We start from the raw sequence: 26,271 nt of genomic DNA on the forward strand, positions 1-26,271 counted from the left end.
TCGATGTGCGTTTGTGTGTGAAATGTGCGAGTGGGTCACGGTTTAATTTGCATGAGAAAATAATGGTTGAGTGTAATCAAATGGGTTGTGTGTTTGTGCTTTTGTGTGTACCTCATACGGTGGGAGGCGAGTGTTTACATGTAGGACAGACTGAACAAAACTCTTTGTGAGTGTGTGTGTGTGTGTGTGTGTGCGTGTGTTTTTCTTCAGTTTGCCCGTTTCCAAATTAGGGTTCCACTCTATAAAGTTTGATATATCACCATATCAGTTATGTAAATCACACACAACAACTCCCCTCTTGATTTATGTTGCCACGGAGATAATCGTGACTAGCTCGTGTACTGCCTGAATGATTACAGAGTGGAGCTGCTGGAGTGGCTGCGTTGATGGACACACACGAACCTCTTTGAGTTAGCATTGAATTATCATGGGATTAATCGTACGGGACATAATGACAGATAGTAGGTTAAATGTCAGCCACTCATTTAATGCGTGATGAATAGGATGCAGGATTTGCAAATATACATGACACTCATGGTAGTCCTTATAGTCTGACTTAAACAACAAAATGGTGGAGATTTAATACAGCAGATGATTTATATTTTGTGTCAGTTTAAATGATGACACAGTTTGGTACCTGATGTACTTATTGACATATATTTACTGTAATTTACTGCACTGGCGGGAAACATCGAAATCATATTATAGTTTGGATGTTGAAATGTGCATACAGCCTAAGTCAGTATGCAGATGGCTGAGCTTCTGCTCACAGCACTGCTGCTGCTGCAGGATCTGTGCTTGTCAATGCTGCCCTCTGCCAAAGAGACGAACATGACGGAAGGATTTTACTTCACGGCTTCAGCAGCGACAGTCTGTAAAAACCTGCACTGAGAGCAGCCTCACAAAGCATCTGAAAGACGTTCATTATTGCCTTTTGAAATTGTGTTTTAGTCGTGCTGTTGCGGAAGCATTAATATCCTGACAATAGCAACGAGTGCATTTGTTTTGCCACACAATAGATTTTAAAAGAACACTGGCCCGAATTAACCAGAATTAAGATTGTACGCTGCAAGAGAAATACACCAGCAAGATATTTGTAGACATCAGTCATTCAGCTGCAGAACTCAGTCATTCAACCGAGCCTTATCTCTGCGTTTCAACCTCAACATCAGAAAAGCCACATGAAGCCTGTAGCTGCAGTCAGCTGCACCAACTTCTGAACCTCCGCGGAGCCCGACGACACCGTGGCACAGCATGTGACTGATGCTGTGGTGGTGTGTGCTCTGGGTGAATGCAGCGGTTCAGGGTTCAGCAGAAGGTGCACGCTGGCTGTGGGGCTAATTTGCTTACTAGGCACACTTAATAATTTGCACCATGTGTGATGAAGAGCCTCCAATTCTCCTGGGTAATTCCACTGATGCCTTCCTTAAGTGGCGCTCTGGGGAACCATTTCTCCTCCCACCCTCCTTCTTCCTTCCCTTTCCTCCTTATTTCATACTGTTGTTCACCATGTTTTCTGTCTCACTAAATCTCAGCGTCCTCTGACTCCCGTCCAACTGTTTGCTCCCTTCAATTTTTTCTTTTTTCCTTCCATATCCTTGTGTCTGTCAGTTTCTCTCCCTGCTCATTCTGTCCCTCTTTTTCCTCCTCCTCCCCTTTCAGTCCTCTCTCTCTCTCTCTCTCTCTCTCTCTCTCTCTCTCCCTCTCTTTTACTAACAGCCTTTCTGTCTCTATTCTTCCTGATCTGAGTTACTCACTCCTGCTGCACAGACCGTGCTAACGTAACCACCCAATCTGACATCACTGACAATAATAAGCTGTTTCCAAAAATACCCGGTGATACGGTAGTTCCGCTATTACGATCTCCAATCAGTCAGCCTGCGTGTGGAAACGGTGTTTGAGTTTTTTTGTTTTCGTGTGTGCGTATCTGTGACAGCGACACAGCCTTTGCCTTTAAACAGAGACCACAGCCAGAAAGAAAACAACCTTTACAGCTGCTCAGCTATAACATCGCCAGTTGACATGTCTGTGTTATGACATTTAAACATGTCCTGAGAGATGTATGAATATTAACATCAACATGTAGAAAAGAATACACCACAACGAACATGGGCATCCGCAGCGCATACATGCTGCCAACACACACACACACACACACGTCTTACCCTTCCCCTAAAATAATAAAAGTGATATGTGTAAAAAGGAATGAGCGATGGGAGTGAGTGAGTGAGTGAGTGAGTGAGTGAGTGTTGAGAAAGTGTCAACAGTGTGTGACATTAGATGTGGTCCTGGTGGGCCGGAGCTGTCAGCGCTGAGGCCCCGCGAGGAAGGCAGGTTGCCAGGCCGCCTGTCTATTTCTGCCCACTGACATGGTAGTGGAGTGGCTGACATGTGGTCATACGCTGTCAGATAGATGCAGAACAACTGATGGACAGAGAGAGAGGGACGGATTAAAAGGCAGACAGAGAGACAGATAGCCTGATAAATTGACTTGAACGCAGGGCGTGCTTCACTGAGAGCCGTGTGACCTGAAAGAAAGACCAGTTATTGGCCGTTTTCAAAAGTCAGAAGGGCAGCTGAAGCTGTGTTTTAGATAAGACCGGGTTGATCGAGGTTTCTGTGTTAAATTGACGATGGGACTTGGATTTTACACAAAAGGAAACAAAAGCTGGCTTCTCCTTTCCGTGGACTGTCGCTAGCAGATTTGATCAGCTTTATCGAGCCAGCTCTGTCAGTCGGTTGAAAAATCAGTCTCCAGCTGACAATTTAATATTTTCAGACGATTTATTTTAAACTGAGAAACCAGTAAAAGAGTTTTAAATATGTGCATAATGGCTACCTTCATTTAATAATGCTAAAAGACTGAGGCTAAAGCTTCATGTGCCATGCAAAGAGTCGGCATCCTCACCAGCTGATGATCCGTTTAGAAGCCATGTAAATAAAGAAGCAGCTTTGTTAGTGTGTTGTAGGATAAAGTTAGAGAATAACATGTTTATTTGCTTGAACATAACTGCTGAAGTGTCTGGAGAAAAATAAATGAGCAACACTCCTTTCTTTCTTAAGAGCTCACATGAACCTTGAGGAAGGTAATGAGCGTCTAGATGCTCGACGGGACGTGCTCGTCTCCCAAGTGCAGGTTTGTGATTATTTGGGTGGTCGAGACCCGCTATACGTAGTTAGACGCAGTCCAATAAGGACCTATCTCTCAAACCAAAGGTGCACAAATGATTCTCCTAAATAATGAAAGAAATAGAATAATAGAAAATAGAAATAAATGAAAGAAGATCTGAAATGGATCCACAAAAATTCCCTTTGTGAGCCGAAGCCCCGTAACAATCTCACCTGTTAGTGCTAACCTGATAAAATCCTGACAGTGGTGGACGGGAGAACTAAATGACTAGTCATTAAAAAGAGATTGAACACACTGGGCTCAGTGCTGGACAGCGTGCACTGTGTCATCAATTAACGGTGACTGTTTGTCACGAGTTAATCATGTTATCAATAACGGCAGTTTAATATCAGTGAAACTCATTATCAAAATGTCAGCTCTGTTTGAGCAGATGCATAATTGGTCTAATTTTCATTGTAAATCAACTATACTCAGTGTTTCCATGTGTTTTTAAAAGAATAAAAAAAACACATTGATAAAATAAGTTATGTCTCCAGGGTCCACACTGATAAATTAGTGTCATTAATGTTTGTGTGAATCTGAGCAGACCAAACTGTGAAGGTCGAGTGCCGCCGTCCCCAGCTTTGGAAATACTTGAAATATCCTCGATCTACTCGCTTCTCGCTCCACGACGGTCGTCAGCAGAAAGGGGCAGAAGTGCGGAGGGAAGACGGGCATCCTGGCAAACAGTTGAAGTTGGAAGGTTAAAGAGATGGGCATGGAGACACACACACACACACACACACACAAATGAATGTTCACAAACAGACAGACTGTCAAAAGAGAACAGGACACAGGCAGACAGAAGGACAGATAAACAGACATACAGACAGTGCAAAGGCCAACAAACAGAGACAGACAGGGCTTTAGACAGACAGATGGACAAACACAGCGAGGTGATAGACGCTTAGTCAAGCAGGGTGGGAGTGCTTTTCATCTGCTCTCTGAGTCATCACGTAGTGAGTGCTCTGTCTCTCTCTGTCTCTCTCTCTCTTGGAGTGTGTTCAAAACATGTTCACGCTGTATACCCTCACAGAATTATCCCTATCTCTTCCTGCTTCACTTTTCTCCATCTGTCTCCTTTGTCTCTCTGTCGCTTCACTCTTCCCCGCATAATCACATTCACCTCTCTCACTCTCATGCTTTAGTTACCGCACATTCCCAAATCCTTCCCTACTTACCTCTCTCCGCCACCTTCTACCTCGCCGTCTCTTTTCCCCCTCTTTCCTCTTCCCACGTATCCTCTGATCTTTCTCTTTCCTCCTCTCTGCCTCTCCACCCAGGCCTGCTCTCCGTGTCCTACGACGAGTGGGACTACGGCTTAGAGGCCCGCGTCCGCGACGGCGTGGCGATCATCACTATGGCCACCTCCACCATGATGATGGACCGCGGACCTCACACCCTGCTCAAGTCTGAGTGCCACGGAGCTCCTGACAAGAAGACCCCCATCTCAGGCAACCCCAACGAAGTGCTCAGGTGAGTGGTGGTGGGGGCCGGATTGTGTGGTTTAATGTACGAGGAGCGTAAACACGTAAATGTTTAAAGAAATGGTGACGTGACAGAGCCTCGCACATTTTATGCTACAGTAGAATACGACTGGATAGACGCATGATGGACAACTGGTAATCAGCGAACCAAGAACTGTGTCCAGTGATTAGCAGTGTGTCCCGTCTTATTCACACATTACAGTGGCATTGCATTGTGGGTGCAGGGGCAGATACTGTATATCCTGACATTTTGATTTCTAGTAGGGATTGAGCTCCAAAAAATGCTGGAGCCTACATTTCCCATAATGCAACACAATAATGTCATTTGCACTCTGCATCCTAAATGCTCTTTCAAAAAAGGCTGCATTTTTTAAGAGCCTTTAAAAACCCGACTGACAAACCATTACTGGTTTGGTGTTTGTTGACAGTTAATTGTGCAAAGTATGTCACTGTGAGAAAGTCACTGCAGGAACATCGTGTGCAGTAAAACAAGTAAAACAACTTACTTTTTGCACAAGCTCAATGGAAACTAACTCTGTGGTGCACAATATAAAATACAGTGCAGAGGCCGTGTGTCTCAGCAGTGGTCTCGTTTGTTTACCGTCATTTATTTGCAATTACACTAATGTCTCCAAATTAATGTGGCAATGATTTATGGATATTAAAATGCTACACACAGCAGCTTCAAAAAGCGCACAGGTTCAGGTGGAGCTCGTTCCGCCGTAGATCAGCACAACCACGGACGCAGCAGATGCCGGAACACGCGTGTAAAAAACACACACCCGTACACATGCACCTTCATCCCCCTGCATACTGTGATCAACCCCCCCCCCCCCCCCCCCCCCCCTTCACATGCCCCTTCCTCAGGAAAATCCAACCCCACCCCCCCAGCTGTCCGTCTCAGCAGCAGGCCTTTTGAACTGGTGGTGAAGCGCGGCGTTCGGTGGCGCTTTGCTCTGCGCGCTACCTAATTGGTCCCAATGGCGTTTGAGTCGGCGAACACTGGCCCCTGTCGTGCTGCGCTCCAGAGCTCAGCACAGTGTTATACTCAGGGGCAGTTTCAGCCCTTGTTTGTCTAGTGTGTGTGTGTGTGTGTTTGTGTTTGTGTGTGTTTTTGTTGTGCTAAAGAGTGACATCAGTGAGGGCCAGATGTGTGTGTGTTTAGGTGCAGTACAGTTTGTGTGTGTGTGTGTGTGCTAAGGAGATTGTCAGTCATCTTTCAGGATACGGCTCTAGTTGCTGCTGTCGATCAATCTTGTTTCCTACTCATGGTTTGGTACAAAAGCAACTGCATGGTGGCTAATGTGAGGCTCAATTACACACACACACACACACACACACACACACACACACACACACACACACACACACACACAGTATGACGCATATTTTTACTAATACTGACACAAAGCCTCTGCTCATTCCGCTTTCTGAAATGCTAGTTTTCACATTCACACTTTGCAGGAGCGCCACTGTAGAAACACACAAGCACACACACCTTTTTCTTCTTTTTTTTTGGATTGTGCTGTGCATGAGGGACGTGGAGAAATGTTCTGCTCATGCTTCACACTTAACTGCATCCTGCGCTAAAGCAGCAAAGCTTTTGTTGTCCGTTCCAGTAAACTCTTTAGATGTCATTTCAACCCCTGTCTGCCGCTTCACTCCTTCCTGAAGCTTCACTTCGTTTTGTTTCACCGCTGCTTCCTGCTTTGAGATAAGAGTGGAGTTTATGGCAGCTGCCGTTGCCCCAGAATGCAATTCCCCCGCTCTGTTCATGTGTTGCCTCGCTGTGCTCTGCTCCGCTGTGGTCCTGTGCTGCTCTCTGCTCTTCTCTCTCGACTCCGTCCTCTCCTGCCCCGTGGTCTTCTCCTTTGTTCTGCCCCTTTCATACATCTGCTCTCCTCTTCTCTGCTTTGTTCCACTTTATTTTCTTTTGTCGAGCGCTGCTCTGCTCTGTTTTATCTGCTCACACCTTCTCCTCCTCTCCTCTTCCTCTCCTCTTCCTCCTCCTCTGCTGGTTTTCCCTCTCTTCTCCACTGTTCTGCTCCTCCCCAACCATTGTCTGCGCTCCAGACCTGCAGTTTTATAATCAACTTAGCTGTGTTGTTGATTAGATCAGTTGCGAGCGCTGCTAAGATCCTTCGCCCCTCACTGCCTTAACTAAATTTGTTCGGTGATAACCTTTGTCTTCAGGTGCTCAATCAAGAGATTAGCATTTGGCCTACAGTCTATATACTAGACAACTGAATGAATGGCTGGTTGCCTGGCTTGCCGGCTGCTTGGTTGGATGGACGGATGGATGGATGGATGGATGGATGGATGGATGGATGGATGGATGGATGGATGGATGGATAGATGGATGGATGGAGGACCTGCCGCCTTGGTTGGTTCTCCACTAAGTGAATCAGTGGATGAATGGACGCGAGTAGCAGCAGGTAGAAAGGGAAGCCACTCGATCAGAAAGCTCTCTCGTTGGGTGGGAAACCCGTAGACCGACTGTCACGCTCCAAAGAATTCAAACACCATTTTGTAAATTTGTAAATAAACCTTTTCAAGGAATTTATTACTGAAGAACAAATGCTGTGTTTCCAGCGCAGGAGTGTGTTCACATTGAGAAGTGCAGCAACATGCAGGGAGCTGTAAGTACCCGGGTGGTGATGATGGACACTTCTCACCCTCAACGGTCGCCATGTTGGCTGCGTAGTGGAAGGGAAGGGACCAACAACGTGTTTTCAAACTTGTGAAAACAGCCACCAGGGAAGGAGGAGATGCCGTCAGCACAGACGCGCAGGAAAGAAAAACATGGTCACATGTTGCAATCGTCATTTCCGGTGATGGCGGTGTTTGATTTTTTTTTTGGGAGAACACAACCCTGCTGAAATTCACGCACTGCAGCAGTGAGTTTACATGTGAGTGTAGTGACTGAAGTATCTCGTTTCAGACACAGCAAAAGCCCAGAGATACCCCGCCTCACATGCAGGAGAGGGACGCTCCATAAAGTAACTGGTGCTCTGCCCCCTCCCGCACCTGTTCATACGTCATTCGTGTAGAAATATTTTTACACTTCTCCTAATAACATAAAAGACATCATGTAACATAAAAGTTGTGTTTTGAGCCGCTGCTTCGTTGCAGCTCAACTTGGCTATTTCAGTTATTTATTCTTTTATTTTTTTTTTAGCTGTTTTAATAATTCATCCGTCACTTTTTGTTATCTCTTTCAACTGCTAAATATTTCAGCCATTGATCTGTTACAGTTAGCTATCTGTTTCAACTCGTCAGCTCGCTTGCTAACTAGTTTTCATGCACTCTTAATTGTGTTGACTCATTATGTGGATGTATTTTATTAATCAAATCATACATTATTTACAGTCAATTGAGCTGCTCAACAGCCTTTTCACGCTGGGTGCGAGCTCCCCTGGTCGGGTTTAGACGGGAACTTCCCGCCTCTCAAAAACTCACCAACTCAAGAACTTAAACTGTAGATTTTTAATGAGTGTGACTTCTTTTTTTTTTTTTTCCAGACCAGCCGCCATATTTGAAAATTTGATGTTGCAGCTTCATATTGGAAAATCTCCAACATCAAATGGGTGACGGAAGGAAAGGAAAGGAAATCCTTCACGTTACAATAGATGCACACGTCCTAAATCACACACACGTTTTTAAAGATGTGGATTACAAAGCAGTTCAGTATGGGGATGCGTGGTAATATGGAAATCACATCTAGTTTACATTTCAGTCCACTGTTGAATGGCGAAGAACTGCCGCATGGTCACGGTCATCTACTTGACTTTATAAGCCATACATTATGCTGATCCCTCTCTGCTTAGCATTTCCTTGTCCAGCCCTTAGCGCCTCCATAGAATACCACAAGAGAAGGACATGTCACTCCGCTAAGTAAATTAAGTCCACTGTAGCCGGCACTGTGACATTCCAGCTAATGCTACAGTCTGAGCCTGACAAGCGAAGATAGCAGAAAGAGGAAGACGAGAGCAGAGCGCAGAGAGCGAAAGACAGAGCGGGGGGGGGGGGGGGGGACGGAAAGAGAGACCCACTGGTGAGCAATACACAGCAGTGTGAGAATCATGAGTTTGACAACAGTGGCCCTGACCTTGCCAGGCGTGGACAGGTTCCAAATGAGCTTGGAGTTGGAAAGGTGTCAAGTCCTTTTAAGCTCTGTGGACATTTTTGAACTTTTGTTGCCTCAGTGAGGCTTTCAATAGAGTGTACGCTGTGTGTGTTTGTGTGTTTGCATGTGTGTGTGTGTGTGTGCAGAACACTCTGAAGCAGCACTTTGACCTTATTGAGCTGAGGGATGAGTGTGTGCCAGCTCAATGGACAGCGTGGTCCACCTGGGTGTGTTTGTGTGTGTCTGTGCTCCCAGCTATTTCAGACTGAGTATATAAAGGCCGTCTGAGTGTGTGTTTATGGGGCAGGCCGGTGGTAGACATTAAAAAGCTACCTGTTTGAGATGGGGCTTGGTTTGGAACTAGGTCAGGATGCTCCTGCTCTGTCGTCTCCTGGTTCTGTCTCTCTTTCTCCTCCTAAATCTTTTCATCTGTCTCCGTCTCCAAATCTCCTTTTCTCTGCCAGCTTTATTTATTTCTCTGCTTTTCTGTTTCTTTTCCGTAGTCCAAGTGCCGCAGCTGCTGGAGTCCTCTTCATCATCACCATTATTATTATTATTATTATTGTTATCATTATAATCATTATTATTATTATTGTAATCAGCTCAAAGACCTGCAGAGACCAAACTAGGCAGATATATTCAAAAAGTTTCCCACCGCTCAGACAGTATTAATATTTCTTCAAAACTCAAAACTTTCCGATGAAGATATTCGCACATCCGACTGAAACATCAGCATGATCGATAAATCATGACGCTGCAAGAGTTTTACACGTCTTTTAGGTTCTTGTCACTCTCGTTGACGTCGATGTAGAACAATGTTATACTAACCAACACTTGACTAATGTTTCCGGTGCGCTGCTGCCACGGGATAACTGCATCGTCCTGATGTTGTAGTGACGTAGACGTATGCTGCGTGACAGCGAGGTCACTGATTCAAATCCAGATTGGCAACTTTGGTTTGTGCATCTTCCTCTTTCTCTAGAAGAATAATATTGCCCCAAGTGTGTTATCCATTATCTCTGAAATGTAAAGTCTATTATTTGTCAAAAGTAAATCAGATCAAAACCGCACACCTCGTGCCATTCTCCACCTCCCCTCCTTTCTGGTCCTCACTTCCTGGCGTGTCATCGTTCCGCTTTCTTCCCATCAGCACAATTTATTACACTGTTTACACATTCAGTTCCCAGGTCTGAATACACACATGGATAACACTAGATGCATACATGTGCAAACACATACATGCACAACAAATTCACACCTCCTCCCCCATACACACACACACACACACACACACACATACATTCACACGGTATACCCTGAGCGTGCATGCGGCGAAGCTACAGTATGTTTGTCTGCCTCGACCACACAGTGCCATCTGGGGCATGTTATCGTTCTCCATATAGATCCCCCCCCCCCCTCTACAAATCCAATAAGTACATTGCACCACAGTAATTGCTAAGGAGTGTAATTCATGACTAATTCATGTCAGGGTTAATTTATTAAAAATGACTTATCAATATTTCACACAACTCCTCCATTATTCACACCAGAACATGCGCTAAAACGTATCTGTGTCAGGCCGTGGAGTTAGCATGGCAAGTGTTTGTGTCCGTGTGTGTGTGTGTGTGTGTGTGTGTGTGCATTGTGCTGTTCTGATTTACAATAACATGAATCTTCCTCAAATAAAACTAGAGAGGACGTATTTGCTGAAATGTCCTTAACGCCGCACCAGTCGGAGGCAGTGATTGGCGAAGACAGTGTGAGTGTAGATTCGGTCGGAGTCCGGTCAGTGTCGCTCGCTCTCATTCGCCAGGTGGAGACGGCTTGCTGCTTGCTGCTGTTTGAATTTTAATTCACCTGCTGTACAGTACAGCTGAGACACTCTCCTCGAGCTTGAGCTGGAAACTGACGGGAGCAACAGGATATCAAAACAAGGGGTTTAATAGGTAGAGGGACGTGTGCCTCCGTCTTATCAGGCTATTCACACACATTATATCATCTCATCTCACCATCTCATGGCTCACACAGTAGCTGTAGAAGATACAGGGAAGGGGGGACAGGTTTATGTTCACATGTTTATTTGTGTCTCTGGCGTGGCGAGAGGAGGCGATGAAGGTGACTGTTTGTTCATCCAGCTTTAAGCAAGACACTTAACACCCAGCAGCCCCAGTGGAGCTGCTCAGTGGCCCGTAAGAGGACCGACTTCCAGATGTGTGTGTGTACACCGCACATTCCTCTGTGAGTGCGACTGCTGAGTAAACCGCCACCGTTTAAGTGTGTGTCGACACGTGTGTGTGTGTGTGTGTGTGTCCGGTTGTATCGGTAGTGGTACAGGAAGTTCAGCGGAGGTGACAGAATGGGGAGGTGCCGTCCTGTAACCACGGTAGTCACAGCGTGATGAGAGGAGAGGGAAGAGAGCTTTGCAGTCTAGTAGTAATAAGTCCCATCCCCTCCCTCTTTTTCTGTGACTCCTACCTCTCTCTCTCTCTCTCTCTCTCTCTCTCTCTCTCTCTCTCTCACTCCCACCCTCTGCGAGATTACCGTTACCATAGTAACGCAACAGATTGGGCCTGGAAGTCACAGTGGTTGTGGGTGCCATGGCAACACACATATGCTTGTGTTTCGCTCTGTTACTGCCGTCAACATGTGTAGGTTGCAGAAGCACACACACACACACACGCACACACACACACTTAGACGCACACAAAGGCCCCACATTGTAGCATGTAACCATAGCTTGCTCAGTAAAGATTAAAGGGGGCACAGCGTCAAGTCATTTTGTAAATGGCTTATGATTTATGCAGCAGATTCTGTGCACTTTGTATCAGTGCCAAGCCTCTACAGGATGGGGCTGTTAGCCGGACACATGGGGCTGCATGAGACGGTATGATGCAGGATGATTCTGCTCATCACGGCCCATTGAAAATATCAATATTTAATACAGGAAATAGAATAAGGAAGCTGGCATTAGAGTAATTGCTGGAGTATTACATAAATCACTCCATTCTGTACATAGGACTTGCCTAGAGCAGTAGATGTATAGACACAAAGAGAAAGTTCACGTTAATTAGACTATTATATTCCTGAGACGCTTCCATCAGGTGTAAGCTCCCTGATCAGCTGTGATCTGGTGTGACGGGTTTAAAGGTAAAACGGCGCGAGTGCAGCAGAGAGGAGGCGTGTAACGTTCAGAGTGAAGCCGCAGTGAGGTCGAGCTTCATCGCCGCGGCTCCAGACGTTTGTCACCCCCCCCCAGCAACACCAAACCAGCGCCTCACACACACGCATGCACACACTTTCTCTTGTCATGTATTTATTCATCTACATATATATGGCGTGCACGGTTTTGAGGTAGTGTTTCCATGGAAACAGTCACAGAGAGACAGAGGGATGGAACGAGAGAGAGAGAGAGTGAAGCGGGAGGGAATGAAAGAGTTAAGAGATGCTGTGTGTGTGTGTGTGTGTGTGTGTGTGTGTGTGTGTGTGTGTGTGTGTGTGTGTGTGTGTGTGTCTGTGTGCGCGCGCATGTGGGACGACAGTGAAGTGATCTTGAGTTCACCTGACATAAACATTCCTGCTCTCATATACACACACTTACACACTCCCACACACATTTACCATAATCACACACTGTGCCTGTGTGTGTGTGTGTGTGTGTGTGTGTGCATGTGTTGTGTTTAGTTGAAGGAAGGTGAAATGATTTCACCTGACAGAAACAATGCTGCTTTCTCTCCGTTTCTCCTTCTCCACCACACAAACACACCGACTGAAGTAGACACACAGAGGCAGACACAAACAGACACACACACACACACACACACACGCCAACACACTAACACACACTTATCTGACAAGCTGCTATTGGTGTATTATATAGTACTTTTTGTTACATTTGATGCCAGATACAAACTGCATTGCTCATTTTTGTGCCTCCTCTCTCCATCTCTCTCTCTCCAGAGCTCGCGTTACAGTTTGTCAATGGGCCGCAGCAAAACTGCTCAATTTGTCTTTTAGAAGATGTAACTATGATTTCATCGATTTCAACTATTTGTTAACTAGTCACTCGTGTGTCCGGCCAGATCATTTGTTCTACTGCTTCATGCTACCTGAGTCATAACTACAGTGTGGTGTAAGACTTCTTGAACATAACTAAATCCTTTTTTTTAACTGTCAGAAAAAACTGTTTCAGTTCCAATAAAACAACTTCAAAATGCTGTTTATTTATCGAAGCTTGAAAACTGTCCATTCAAGAACATTTGAGCTCTTAGAAAGTGTAATGATCCATTCCACATTGATACAGATTTTTTGCTGTTTTTTTTTTGTTGACATGATGATGATGATGATGATGAGGAGGAGGAGGAGGATGGATATGCTTTGTGTTTATTACATTTTTTATTACCACCTTGATAACTTGTGAACCAAACACACTTAGCTCTTCATCCAGTCAGGGAAACAGGGCGGTTAGCTTAGCTTAGTTTAGCTTAGCTTAGCTCAAAGAATGGAAACAGAGGGAAACAGCTAGCCTGGCTCAGTGCAAAGGTAACACAATCCACCCACTGGCCCATCTAAATCTCACTAATAAACACATAATATCTTGTTTATTTAATCTGTATAAAAACCAAAGTGTAAAAATATATCTACAATTATGTAATATTGCTTGTTTGGAACCAGTAACTTCCCAGAATCAGTGCTGGTTGATTTCTTTATACTGCGGTTTGTGTATATATTAAACAAATCAGCTATAGTGTGTTAATTTGTGAACTTTCAAAATGCCGGTAGGTGGATTTTGTTATCAGTCAAGCTATCTGTTTTCTAGGCTTTGTGCTAAGCTAAGCTAAGCAAAGCTAACATGGGAACCTGAACCTGTAACAAGGGAGAAATCATTTGCTGAACTTCTATTACCTCGGTCTTGTCTGAAAAACATCATTGGCTGTTCTGCTCAAATGTCTGTCTGCGACTGATGACTAATGTACAATACATTCATCTATTAATGGGAGAGCTGATGGTTAGACATCAGCTGGTAGCTGTTTCCTGGCAGTTGATGAATTCGTGTAATGTCAGTGTGTCTGTCTGAAAAGATAAATGCTTAGAAAATAAACACGCGATGAAACTTTAATGTTTGGGAAATTGAGCCGCTGAACAAGAAAGGATATAGATATATAGAGCGAATAAAACATTTGTGAGCCGCCGCTGCCAAAGATATTTTTCAGGAAGTGACATGTGCCTCAATGAGCCTTTTCCTCTGTCTCTCTCTCTCTCGTTCAATGTGTCCCTCCGCAGGTACCTGATGAATGTGACGTTTGAGGGACGTAATCTGTCGTTCAGCGAGGACGGATACCAGATGCACCCCAAGCTGGTCATCATTCTGCTCAACAAGGAGAGACAGTGGGACAGGGTGAGAGAGATATTAGGGATGGGGGAGAGAACGTCCATGTATGTGTGTGTGTGTGTGTGTGTGTGTGGGTGTGTACATCTGTGTTCGTGTCGCTGCTTAAATTGCAAGAAAAACTGTCCAAAAACGGTCATGTTAAAGAATGAATGACAGGGTGGGAACAATGCCGCGGAGTTAGCTGTGTTTCGTAAGTACAGTTCCTGATTGGTCCACGAGTACCCGTCTGCGTCTTCTCTATCTGCATCTCTTATCAACTGATTTTCACTTTTTAAGCATTTTAAGCCTCAAGCTTTACAGCCGCTACTCTGATTAGATATTATCAACTAGGCAAAGGTGCCTTTGAGCAATATACTGCAGCACAGACTCCAGAGTGGAGATGTGCGAAGAACGCTGCAGGAGTCCACAGCTGTTCATTTTAAAAGTTTGATGAACTATTTCATATTAACCATTATTTATGTAGTATTTTGACAAAGTCATCCCTCACTTTGGGGGCTTTTGTCTGCCAAAAACTCCCCCCCAAAAAAAGTTTTGTTTTGTTTTTGTTTGGGTTTTTTTTTTCTCATTTGACCACCAGGAGATCTTTTCAGAACTCACTGGGAGCCAGTGTGTTCGCCTCTCTGCTGCGCTCTGTGCTCACATATACTGTATTCCAATACAGCCAAATTCCCAGTACAGCTGTTCTCATTTACATGCTTTTCTGTTTCTGTTGTCAGACAACAGAACGAGTAGAAGTAGTGACTCAAACGCAGCCCATTAAAGGAGCTATTTTGCCCCCGAAATTTGCCACCTCTGTTGATCAGAATCTGAAGTGCCGCGGTCACAGGACCTCAGGTTTAGGTGGCAGCTTCAACCGCGATGAACCGTATGTCGAAACAAGTTCTCTCCTTCATACGAACCACTGTAACAAATGTTACTCATCCTACGTCTGTCGGTTTGTGCACGTGCAGACTCACCAGCAGATGGTCCTGGTGGCCTTAAAGTAACTAAATTAGCCACAGCAGAACCGGGACAACAGACTCCTGGAAAATGTTTCACTGTATGTGTTCCTGCATTGTCACCGGTGTTATTCTATTTTATTTTGTGTTCTACCGTGTTTCCACTGCTTCCACTCTTCATTTGTTATCGTACAAGTGGTCATTAGGAGCGACTGCTAATGGACTGTGAGTGTTTTCAGGGGGCACAACTTCTCCCGACTTCTCCTAAATATATTGCATAATGGGAAACATTTTGCTCCTTTAACATCTTGTAGCTGAATTAGCTCTGACAAACCACGCTGTTATACCTGACACTGCTACAAGTGGCTTCAAGGATAATTAAATAGTTACAGTTCGGGGAGAGGCTTAATGGTGGTGGTCAAAGAAAGAAAAGCAAAAAAAAAAAACAAAAACTACATACTTAAAACTTTTTAATAGCTGTACTTTTTTGTAGCGTAGCCGTACTGGGCAGTTTGTTCTCGGTCAGCTCTCTCTAAATAAATGAAGGTTAAAAATTCGAAGCCGGGAGAGATAAATAAAGATGCAGATGTCAGAGAAGGTGGTGGTGCACACGGGGCAATTTAATCCTGAGTCACACTCTGAACCAACAACCTTAAATGAACCTGATGCACCTCGCCACCTGCAAAGTCACCAGCATGCATCTGTGTTTTCCTGACGCTTCCTCTCCATTGTACGTGTGTTCTGCAGTCTGACTCCTTTGACTCTCCCTGTTCTTTATTCTCAGTATTTCTCTCTTTCTTCTGCCTCTCTAATCTATATTCTGTCCTCTGATCAGAGAACAAGGTGAATCGCTCCCCTCCTGTCTCCCCTCTCTCTGTGTCTCTCTCTCTCTCTCTCTCTTCCTCCCCTCGCAGCCTGCACCACCCCTTCTCTCTCCTCCTCCTCCTCCTCCTCCTCCTCCTTCTCTCACTCCCTCACTCATGTTTAATTCTTAGCCTGACTTCCAGCTGAACCACTTTTCTTGGATCCTAATGAGTTCCAGCTCCTACAACCATCCTTCCACTGCACCTTTGAAGTAGTGTGAAGACTCTGTAGTGTCCAGTCCCGTTTACTCCCCTCCAGCGTGATTTTAACCCTTTCCCCTCCACCTCCCTCCCCGCCCTCTTTATCCCTCCGTCCCGGTCTGTCTCTATCACTTACTTACTCTTTGTGCAGATAGAAGAAGGCTGCATTGTGCCCGAGGGATACACAGGCTCAGCTTGTCCACTCCAGGCAGCCTTGCCAAGTTTGTGCTCCCTGGAGTGCTGTGTGTGTGTGTGTGTGTGTGTGTGTGAGTGTGTGTGTGTGTGTGTGTGACTGTGTGTGTGGACATTTACATATTTAACAAGTGTGCGATCCTGACTTTACACACTCGCCCCACAGCTCCCTGTCCTCCCCTATCTCCCATTATTGTGTGTCCAATTATCTGATGATCCATATCCATTTCCACCCACATCCTCTCCCTTGATGACAGTGGCCTACTGGGCACACGTGGAGGAAAGGGCACAGACAGAGTCTCCAGGTATGGTTTCATGTGACCGGCATCTGGGGGAAATTGACTCATTGATGGCGCTTATTCTGTGGAGTAGAGCCACAAGCGCCGGAGGGCCCTCCAGACGTACAGCTGGACACTCGTCTACAGAAGAGCCATCATTTTGCATCCGAATGAGCTCTACCTCCGGCTTTCTTTCTCTCTCTTGACTCTTTCCCTCCATTTACAGTTTTGTCTCTTCCCTTTCCCTCTGCAAATGGAGTTCATTCTCATATCTCTCCATCCACTTCTCTGTTTCGCTGTTTCTCTCCCCGCCCTCTCCTCCTGATCTGAATTCTGCTCTTTCCCCCGTTTCAGTCTCGCCCTTCATGTTAACCTTGCTCTCATTCTCTGCACTGGGTCCCGGCCACCTCCTCTCCTCTCCTCTTCTTCTCCTCTCCTCTCTTCTCCTCTTCCTTGTTTTATTGGCAGTTGGACTTATCACAATTAGAAAATGAGGCAAAAAACCCCCCATAACATGCATAACAAACATACAAACTCTACTTTGCTTTTTTGGTCTAGTAAACTTTGGTAAATGTTTGCAGTTATTTCATCGTGAAATCTAAATTGAATCCAATTCCATTTGAATTGGATTCCTGCCCAGAGATTCTTTTCACGTGTGTGCTTTACTGCTACATTTATTATCACTGAGTCGATGAGCTGCGTACTCACACTGACTCACAAAAGAATTCAAGCCTAAGACTATTGGTCTCTAAAACTGCAGTTACCCAGTGGTAAAAAAAATAAATCGAGAACTCAGTTCTAGATGAAAAAAATAAAGCTATATCTTTGACTGTGTATGATTTGCTTGTTTGCTGTTTCTCTGCCCAGGTGGGTAAATGGGAGAATGGCTCCCTGTCTATGAAGTACCATGTGTGGCCTCGCTATGAACTGTACGGTGGGGCAGCAAACAGGGAGGATGACCACCTGTCCATCGTGACATTGGAGGAGGCTCCGTTCGTCATTGTGGAGGACGTGGATCCGCTCAGCGGGACCTGCATGAGGAACACTGTTCCCTGCCGGAAACAGATCAAGACACTGTGAGACCCGGCGCTCGGATATATATCGAATCAGTGTCAGAGTCTGGAGTGAAATACCCGAGAAGCGAGAATAAGAATTCCTTACAAGACCAAAACTGTAATTTCTGTTGAGTAGTGAGTGTGAATTCAGCAGTACCTATTGATAGAGGCAGCTTCTTTTTTTTTTTTCTTGCTGTCCATCTGCCACAGTGGCTCACAGATTTACCTCCTGTAGAACTGACCAAAGCAGAGATGAAAAGAAAAAACCTGGCAACTGCCTAAATGTTGCTTGTGAATTATGTTAATTTCCCATGGCAGCTTTGCACAGCCAGAGGTAGAATCAGTTCATACTTAGTCAGTGTGAGAGTGACAGTGCCAGATACACCGAATCATGATTTCAATTAGCAGTTCGCACAGAAGTACATATTTGATTAAATAATCGTCTGTCCTTGTGTCTGTCTGTCGACGCAGCAATCAGACGAAGGAGTCGGGGATCTACATCAAGCGCTGCTGTAAAGGTTTCTGCATCGACATCTTGAAGAAGATCGCCAAGACTGTCAAGTTCACCTATGACCTGTACCTGGTCACGAACGGCAAACATGGCAAGAAGATCAATGGCACCTGGAATGGCATGGTGGGCGAGGTGAGGAGAGATGACACGCGTCTGTCTCGTGTGTTTGTCTTCGCGTGTCTCTCGCATGTATTTTTTGCAGATCACGCCGTCAGTAACTGTGTGTAACATACAGTATGTGAGATACAAAACCAGCCGTAACCGCTCACACCGACTATAAAATATCACCAAAGTGGCCAAATCTAAAACCCTCACTATCCACTACTGTAAGTGTTCAGTGAGTGGGAAGCTGCCAGATGTCGCAGGTCAACAAATACAGCCTCTTTGTGCGTGTCATGGTATAAATTATTCAACAGTCTCATTTGTAATTTGTTGGAAAAGCTTGCAAATGAAGATTGCACCCTAACTCTTTGCAACACCATCTTATCATTACTGATGTTACTGCTGTTTAAAAGATGATATAACAACATGTGGGCTGTGTGCTTTGCCTAAAGACTTTGGGGTATTTGGCTAAATATCAGGTGAGGAAAGGAGAATTTCTTCCTTTTGTTTGAGGTCAGCGCAGGAGATGAAACCAGGCTTTAGTTACCTCTGACAAAATAGTACAGAAGACAACAATCCTACAGATTGAACAGGTGTAGGGTGAAGCTACAGCTTATTGTGCCTTCCCACTTGATGTCAAAAGTAACATCAGAAAAATTTGACGCTATTCCTGCTCATTGACTGTAAATTCAGGTTTCTGAAGTTCAGAGTGAGCTGCTCCGCCATCGCCATCTTGGCAGTGCCTGACTCCGCCTACCGCCTAGCTAATCCAAAAGTGGTCAGAGAGGAGGGGCGTGTGTGGAAAAGTTGTTTTGTTTATAATTCGTACAGTTTTCTTTTCAAGTTGATTTATATGCGTTTCCTCAAACTTCCATACAGAAGTGTGAGTACTTCATTTAATGCAGTATTGCAATAGATTTTCACATTTTTGCTTTGACATAAACTCTTTGTGGTTGCCAGCATACTTTATTATTCATTATCACTTCCAAATATTGATTTCAGACACCCTCTCAGTTTCAACATCACTTATTGTAAGTTTTTCTTTTAAATTTGTTGCCAAAGATGATGAATTTAGTCTCAGATTCAGAGACAAAAGCTTGTATTCTTTTTCCACAGTATCAAAAAGTTGTTTCAAATTCTTACTACTAGAAAATAAATCTACATCAAGTGAGTCTTGACGCTGAAGAGCCCACAAAATGATAGTGTAAATCGTGGTCAGCATGCAGCCGCTGTAACTCTGGGTTTTGGTAATGTTTGAGGTGTAGGTGAAGGTGAAGAAGAGATGAAAGGGAAGACACAGTTACAGTCTGCGTTCACCCCTCTGAGCCTCAATGACCTGGGCTATATTTAGCTTCCGTTGGAGCCGCCTGAAGGGTTCATTTCCTCTTTGAAGTGTGTTTTCATACCTTGAATTATGAGCTTTCCTTTCCGGGTCAAGCCCCCCTGCCCAACAGGCCTAACACTTATGTCAGATGGGCTAAGCACCTCACCCAGGGGTGTGTGCAGTTCAGTCAGCTGCAACAATTCACTTTGGGCTTTAAACATTCTCTAATCGACATTGGTCCCGAGGTAAGGTCCTTGTCAGTTCTCATACTTCCACCTTGACGGGCGAGCTGCGTTTGTGCTGTCTGACTTTGGCTATTTGTTAATGAAGGAGAAGGCAAACAGATCGATAGCACCTCAAAGGTCACAGGGTGAAAAACGCGCCCTGTCCCCCTCTTTGCGTGGACGTTGAAGTTTGAATAACCTTCGCGAGTCACAGGCGAAATAATGTGTCCGTGTTTTCCCCACATTAAAACTTTTGCTACTCAATTTACATTAAACTGACCCATTGAATCTATTATATAAAGCAATTTCAGCGACGTTGCCAGTCGGCCTGTGTCTTTAGTGGGCACTGAGCTGTAAGTGTGGTCACCTGTAATAAACTCTATCACCCTGACTAAAAGCGCTGTAATGTGCCATCTCCTTCTCACCTCCACAGATGGATGGTCATTAGGAGGAGGGAGGGAGGGAGGGGGGAGGGGGGGAGGGAGGGCATTCGTCTACCTCTCTCTTTCACACACAGACACACATGCCGACAAGGGACGCTGACGCATGAACGATCACAGAAATAAGAGAGTACGTGCATGAATGCAGACACATGGACACAGGAACACACATCTAGACCGCTTCCATATGTGCACAGCGAGGTCGCACTTCATCTCCCTCTTTCCTCTCTCTCTCTCTCTCTCTCTCTCTCACACACACACACACACACACACACACACACACATCACGTTGGTTCGCCCATATCTGCTGTATCTAACAAAACCCGACCCGTATCTCTCTCCAGCTGGAACGCAGCCAGAACTACAGTATATGTCACACTCTTAATGGACAGAGATCTGGGCAGATGCTGACACACACACACACACACACACACACACACACACACACACACAGAAGGACGTGCTTCGGCACACTTCTGGACACTCACTGAGCTCGCTGAGAGCCTTTACACAATTTTCCACAGCTTCGAAAGACAAAAGATCAAAAAGGAAAAAAAAAAAATCAATGAGCGCGTTGAGAAAGGTCTTCACTTCGTCCTAATTTGATTCTGGCAGTCAGTGTCAGGTTTCATGGGCTGCACTGACTCGTGCTGCCCCTAATGCTCCTAATCTAAAATATTAGAGGCAATACACTTGATTACATGAGTTTGGCCTCACTAGCAGAATCACATAAAGACACTGGTACACACACACACACACGCATGCACACACACCAGCAGAGACACATACTCGCACACAAACGCAGATCGGCGCTCACTCATTCTCAATAACACCCACATGGGTCACTTTCATAACACGCGGAGAACAAGTCGTAGGAGGGAGATGGAGAGAGAGAGAGAGAGAGAGAGAGAGAGAGGAAGTGAGTATACTGCTGGATGGACTCGTTCTCTACACCCGGGGAGACGTTCGCACATTCCACACACAAACACACACACACACACACACGCACACATACATATACACAAGTGAAGATGCACATTGGTACTTACATGCTGATAGAAGAAGTAAGATTGAGAAGTTACAGTTGCACAAACACACACACACACACACACACACACACACACACACACACACACACACACACACACACACACAGACACACACACACACAAGCGGACACAAACACTTTGAGAAGTGCAGATAATGTGCAGAGTCGATGTGTAATATTCTCCCTGCCTGTAAAGGTCCACTTCACAGGTGGAGAACAAAGGTTCGCTCCCTTCTCTTACTCTCTGTCTTTTTCCCTTTATGACTCACTCCTATGCGCGCACACACACACACTCACACACTCACACACACACACACACACACACACACACACACACACACACACACACACACACACACACACACACACACACACACACTCTAACGCTGAAGCACTTTGAGTCACACACGCCTTATTAACTCAGTGAGACAGTCTCGTCCCACTTTACCCCTGTGCTGTAGGGCTGTAAAATTTGGGGCTAAATATACTACCTGTGCAGAGGTACTGAAGGGCGGGGGGGGGGAAGGAGAGGCATTGGGGTGGCTATTTCAAGCAGCCATGACCCACTGTGGTAACCCACTTTCTTCCTCCCTCTTTCTGTCTCTCTCTCCCTCTTTCCCTCCCCCTGGTGAGCATCACGAGTGTCCACTCTGAGCGCTTGGTGTGTGTGTGTGTGTGTGTGTGTGTGTGTGTGTGTGTGTGTGTGTGTGTGTAAAGCGTGATGGCCTTCTGTCTCACCTGCCGTGCTCCCTCTCTCTCATCTCTAACGTCTCCAGTTTCGTATATTTCTTTCCCCTCGCTGATTCTTTTTTAATGCATCCACTGTCCCGTCTGCTGTTATGTCAGATTTTGTCTCCTACATTTCCCAGAATACCCTTTGGTAGCTAAAAGAGAGAGTGTCTGAATCTGCTGCTTCATACACGTTAATGCAGACAGCAACTGGTAGCACTCAGAACAGACCTGTTGCTGAGTTGCATCGTGGTCAGTTGACAAATTGCCGTTTCGCCCTCTTCTACAGCACAGCCGAGTTTATCTGTGTAATCGCTGCACATCAGTGTAAAATGATGCATCTAAGGGCTCAACACTAAAACCCGATATTTGCTCTTAATGGATTACATTACTGCTAAGAGGCTTATTCACATTCATCCAGTGAATTAAGAACAGAACCGACAACAGAATGGACCCAGAAATGCAAAGGCGCAATCACAAAAGCCATTTGGAGCCTCGTTGAAGTGCACACTGTAGAGACGTCCACCTCTGTCGCTGTCAAACAAGAATCACTCACATTTAGAAAGACGCCACAATCACCTTCAAGTGAACTGATCGCTGTGAAATGCTATTTTTACGCTGTTTTTTTTTTACTATAAGCTATTCTTGACTGTGTTAAATGAGTTTTTTGAATGTTTTTTTTGTTTGTTGCCGCAGCACACAAGGCGTTCACCCCTCAGGGAAAAACTGAAGTTTTAGAACAGATTCGTCCTTTAAAGTGCGCTCATTAGCTCACATCGCTCCAGTCGGTTGTTGCTTGTTGGATGAGATGATGGATGATGGTTGTAAACGACGGTGTCCTTCTTTCTGTTTCCCCTCCTCTTGCCTAGGTGGTGTTAAAGAACGCCCACATGGCCGTCGGCTCTTTGACCATCAACGAGGAGAGGTCGGAGGTCATCGACTTTTCCGTCCCTTTCATCGAGACGGGCATCAGCGTCATGGTCTCCCGTAGCAACGGCACCGTCTCGCCCTCGGCCTTCTTAGGTGAGGAACGCAGGAGTCGGCTGTCAGGAGCTGAGGGATGGGTGAAAGGAAGAGGTCACTCAAGGTCACATCCTGACATTTTCTATGAACATCGTGACCGCGAGGGTTTCATAAAACATAAAAGCAAAGCCAACAATCAGTCGTGTAGGATTGTTATCTTTTCTACAGAGTGTCGTAGCGGTTATTAGAACAGCTGTTTCGGTAATGGCCTCCTCTTCCTGGTTGGAAACGGTGGCTTTAGGTTCTGTGTTCTGTGCTCTACAGTCCTAAAGCATTGACGCTTCAAAGCTGAAATTTGCATCTGCCGTAAGAGCTGCTACAATAAAGACAAACACATTTTGATTCTATATATATATATATCAAATACTTTATGTCTACATGTTTGGTACGTTGATCTGTTTTGACTCGGAGACACCGCAGATCGGTTTCAAAAAGCCTTTGGAAAAAGACTTGAACTCTTATTTAAGTTTGATGTAATTGTCTTTTCACTGACAGGCTGAGTTGTGTGTGTTACATGGATCTTTGTCCAGTCAGTCCAGTTGAGTGAAATGTGATTTTAGTGGACACACCGAGAGATTAGAGCCTCGTTTTAATGCATTCATGTTCTGAGGAGTTACAGTGGAGTACGTGAAAATATGGCTAACTGTGTATTTATTCTCTTTTCCTCTCCCTGTCTCTTTGCCCTCTTATATTTCCCACTCCCACTCCATTTCTCTGACTCTTCCTTCCTCTTCTCAATCTGGCGCACTACATTTGCATATCTCTCTTGCCCTCTCCCTCTCTTGCTTCATTTTCACTTCCTCTCTTTCTCTCTGCCGCCCTCACTCTTTTCCCCTATTCCTCCCGCCATCCCAATGTCCCTCGCCACTTCCCCATCTTCTTCCTCCTCACAACCCTCACCCCCCCCCATCCCCCTTCTTCTCTTTTCCTTATCTCCATCCGTCCATGCTCCCTCCCTCAATCCCTCCCCTCCCTTGTCTCCCTCCCTCCAGAGCCCTTCAGTGCGGATGTGTGGGTGATGATGTTTGTGATGCTGTTGCTGGTGTCAGCAGTGGCTGTGTTTATATTCGAGTACTTCAGCCCTGTGGGCTACAACCGCTGTCTGGCTGACGGCAAAGGTGAGAGGCCTCAGCTCAACACACACACACACACACACACACACACACACACACACACACACACACACACGTAGACACAGGCATGGTACCTGCACTACTGTTTGAGGATATAGATGCAAATAAATGCAGAAAACACCAGATGGGAGGGCGCGCGCTTAGGTTGAGTTGAGCAGTGAAATTACAAAATGTGAAATGATGTTTTACTTTGGGAAAAAGTAAAAGTTGGACTTGTGTACTTCCTCTTTTCTGTTTCTTTGTAAATTTTTAAACAGATCATTTGCAGTGTGCAGAATCCATTTTTCCTAACAAATGTAATTCTGTTTATCTACATAACAACAAAACCGCCACTGCCAACAGAAATCAGTCATTCTGAACATCATCATCATCATCGTCGACTGGCAGCACAGTCAATGTTCATCAGGCGTTGGTGACATATTGAAGTCTGGTGCTTCGTGTGCCACAACAACCCACCACGTTTAATCCAAAACATATTTGCCCAAGCAAATTAGTGGTATATAAGTGTACTGTGTAGGAGACAGGATTGCCTCTTGATGAACAGTGAGGATGCGTTAGTGGGTCTGAGAATCACACTTCTAACACAAACGCAAACCAAAGCAAATACGTGAAATAACACAGGACTTTTTTTTTTTTTTGTTGTTGGCATCACCATTTTCACAGGCTACTTTTCACCAATTTGCCCAATCTGATAAATGAAATAATAACCCTGAAAGCTGGTGGGTTGTACACACTACCACAACCAACACTCTGCAGTGTTTATTTCCCTGTTGGGTTTAATTTTCTGACATTTTCTTGGTTTCTGATTTTCTGAATAGCTTCTAAACGGCAGGATGTTGAGCAGCCAGACTTGAATGATGACTTGGATGTGAGACTGCCACCAGCGCATGAAAGCAGTACAAAAGTTTTGGCAAAGAAAAAAAAAAGAAAAAGATGGTGGAATGGTTCTTAATCAAGCCAAGTGTTATCTGCCTGGGGATGAAAACATAAAAAAATACTTTCGTCTTTGCTGATGAAGTTTGATGAGGATCCAAAGTTTACAGAGAACATGGCGGCAGGCAGTTTAGTCCTTCAGTGAGCGAGTGTTCGATGTGTGATGCTCCAACTAGTAATTCACTCCAGACAAAAAAAAAAAAAAAAAACAACCACAGGTACAGAAGCTTTGCAGGTTAATGCTTTCTGTCTGCGGGTCGTCTCGTACGAATTGTCTTTTCGCACAAAGACTGACGGAGAAACAGACAAACAGACACTGCGAGCCGCCTCCACATATACACCAGCCGTCCTCGCTGACCCAATGACTTCATTCTCCTCTCCTCCTCTTCATCCTCTTCCTCCTCGCTGCTCTCTTTCTTTTTTTCTTTTTTTTTTTTTTATCATTTACAGGTGTGTCTCTCTGCTTTGGTTTCAACACACCTCTAGTGCTGCTTCCTTCACACCGGACCAGTCATTTGCATTCATTTCCATATTTCCCAAAATCACACGTCAGCGCCGACAGCAAGGGGCTACTTTTGTGTTAGATCTCCCTCACCAAAAAGATAAGAATCAAAAAGAAAAGAAAAAAAAAAAAATCAATGTCTTCCCACAACTCTGTCTCTGATGTGGCTATATATAGACAATGGCTATCTTTTTTTCATTCCTCTCATCCTTCATCATGTTCTGGAGGAGATGTAGCCCTCCCTAAAGCGCTGTTCTCTTCTGTGTGCCTCCTTGTTTTATCTGCTTGTAGCGCTGTGGGAGTTTGGTATCATGAAGAGTGCAGATCGAAGTTTGGACTCAAAGGATTCGACGCAATAATGTATCAATGGCTTGACTGTGGATTTGTAAAGTCTTTGCCCAATTCATTTAACCAACTTTCTTGCAAACTTCACAGAGGAGATATTTGGCACGATAAAGTCGGTTTGTCCATGAACAAAAGCTTCTTACAACAATAAACACCCACACACACACACACACACACACACATACACTCTCTCTTTCTCTCTCACACGTACCCACACACAAACATTTTGAACCAACTCCTAATCACAGTATAATGGCTG

General features: G+C 45.0%; 1 protein-coding gene across 1 annotated transcript in view; it reads left to right on the forward strand.

Moving 5' to 3' along the window:
- Nucleotides 1-26,271, forward strand: part of LOC111223739 (glutamate receptor ionotropic, NMDA 2B-like) — a 77,199-nt gene that overhangs the window by 37,467 nt on the left and 13,461 nt on the right. Inside the window, exons 4-9 of the mRNA XM_022748000.1 lie at nucleotides 4,453-4,645; nucleotides 14,063-14,177; nucleotides 17,511-17,719; nucleotides 18,170-18,341; nucleotides 22,946-23,099; nucleotides 24,092-24,217. Coding sequence (XP_022603721.1) covers nucleotides 4,453-4,645; nucleotides 14,063-14,177; nucleotides 17,511-17,719; nucleotides 18,170-18,341; nucleotides 22,946-23,099; nucleotides 24,092-24,217 — 969 coding nt within the window. The remainder of the gene's footprint in view (nucleotides 1-4,452; nucleotides 4,646-14,062; nucleotides 14,178-17,510; nucleotides 17,720-18,169; nucleotides 18,342-22,945; nucleotides 23,100-24,091; nucleotides 24,218-26,271) is intronic.

The sequence above is a fragment of the Seriola dumerili genome, unplaced genomic scaffold (genome assembly GCF_002260705.1).
Source record: "Seriola dumerili isolate Sdu_G_001 unplaced genomic scaffold, Sdu_1.0 BDQW01000113.1, whole genome shotgun sequence".
Classification (NCBI taxonomy): Eukaryota; Metazoa; Chordata; class Actinopteri; order Carangiformes; family Carangidae; genus Seriola; species Seriola dumerili.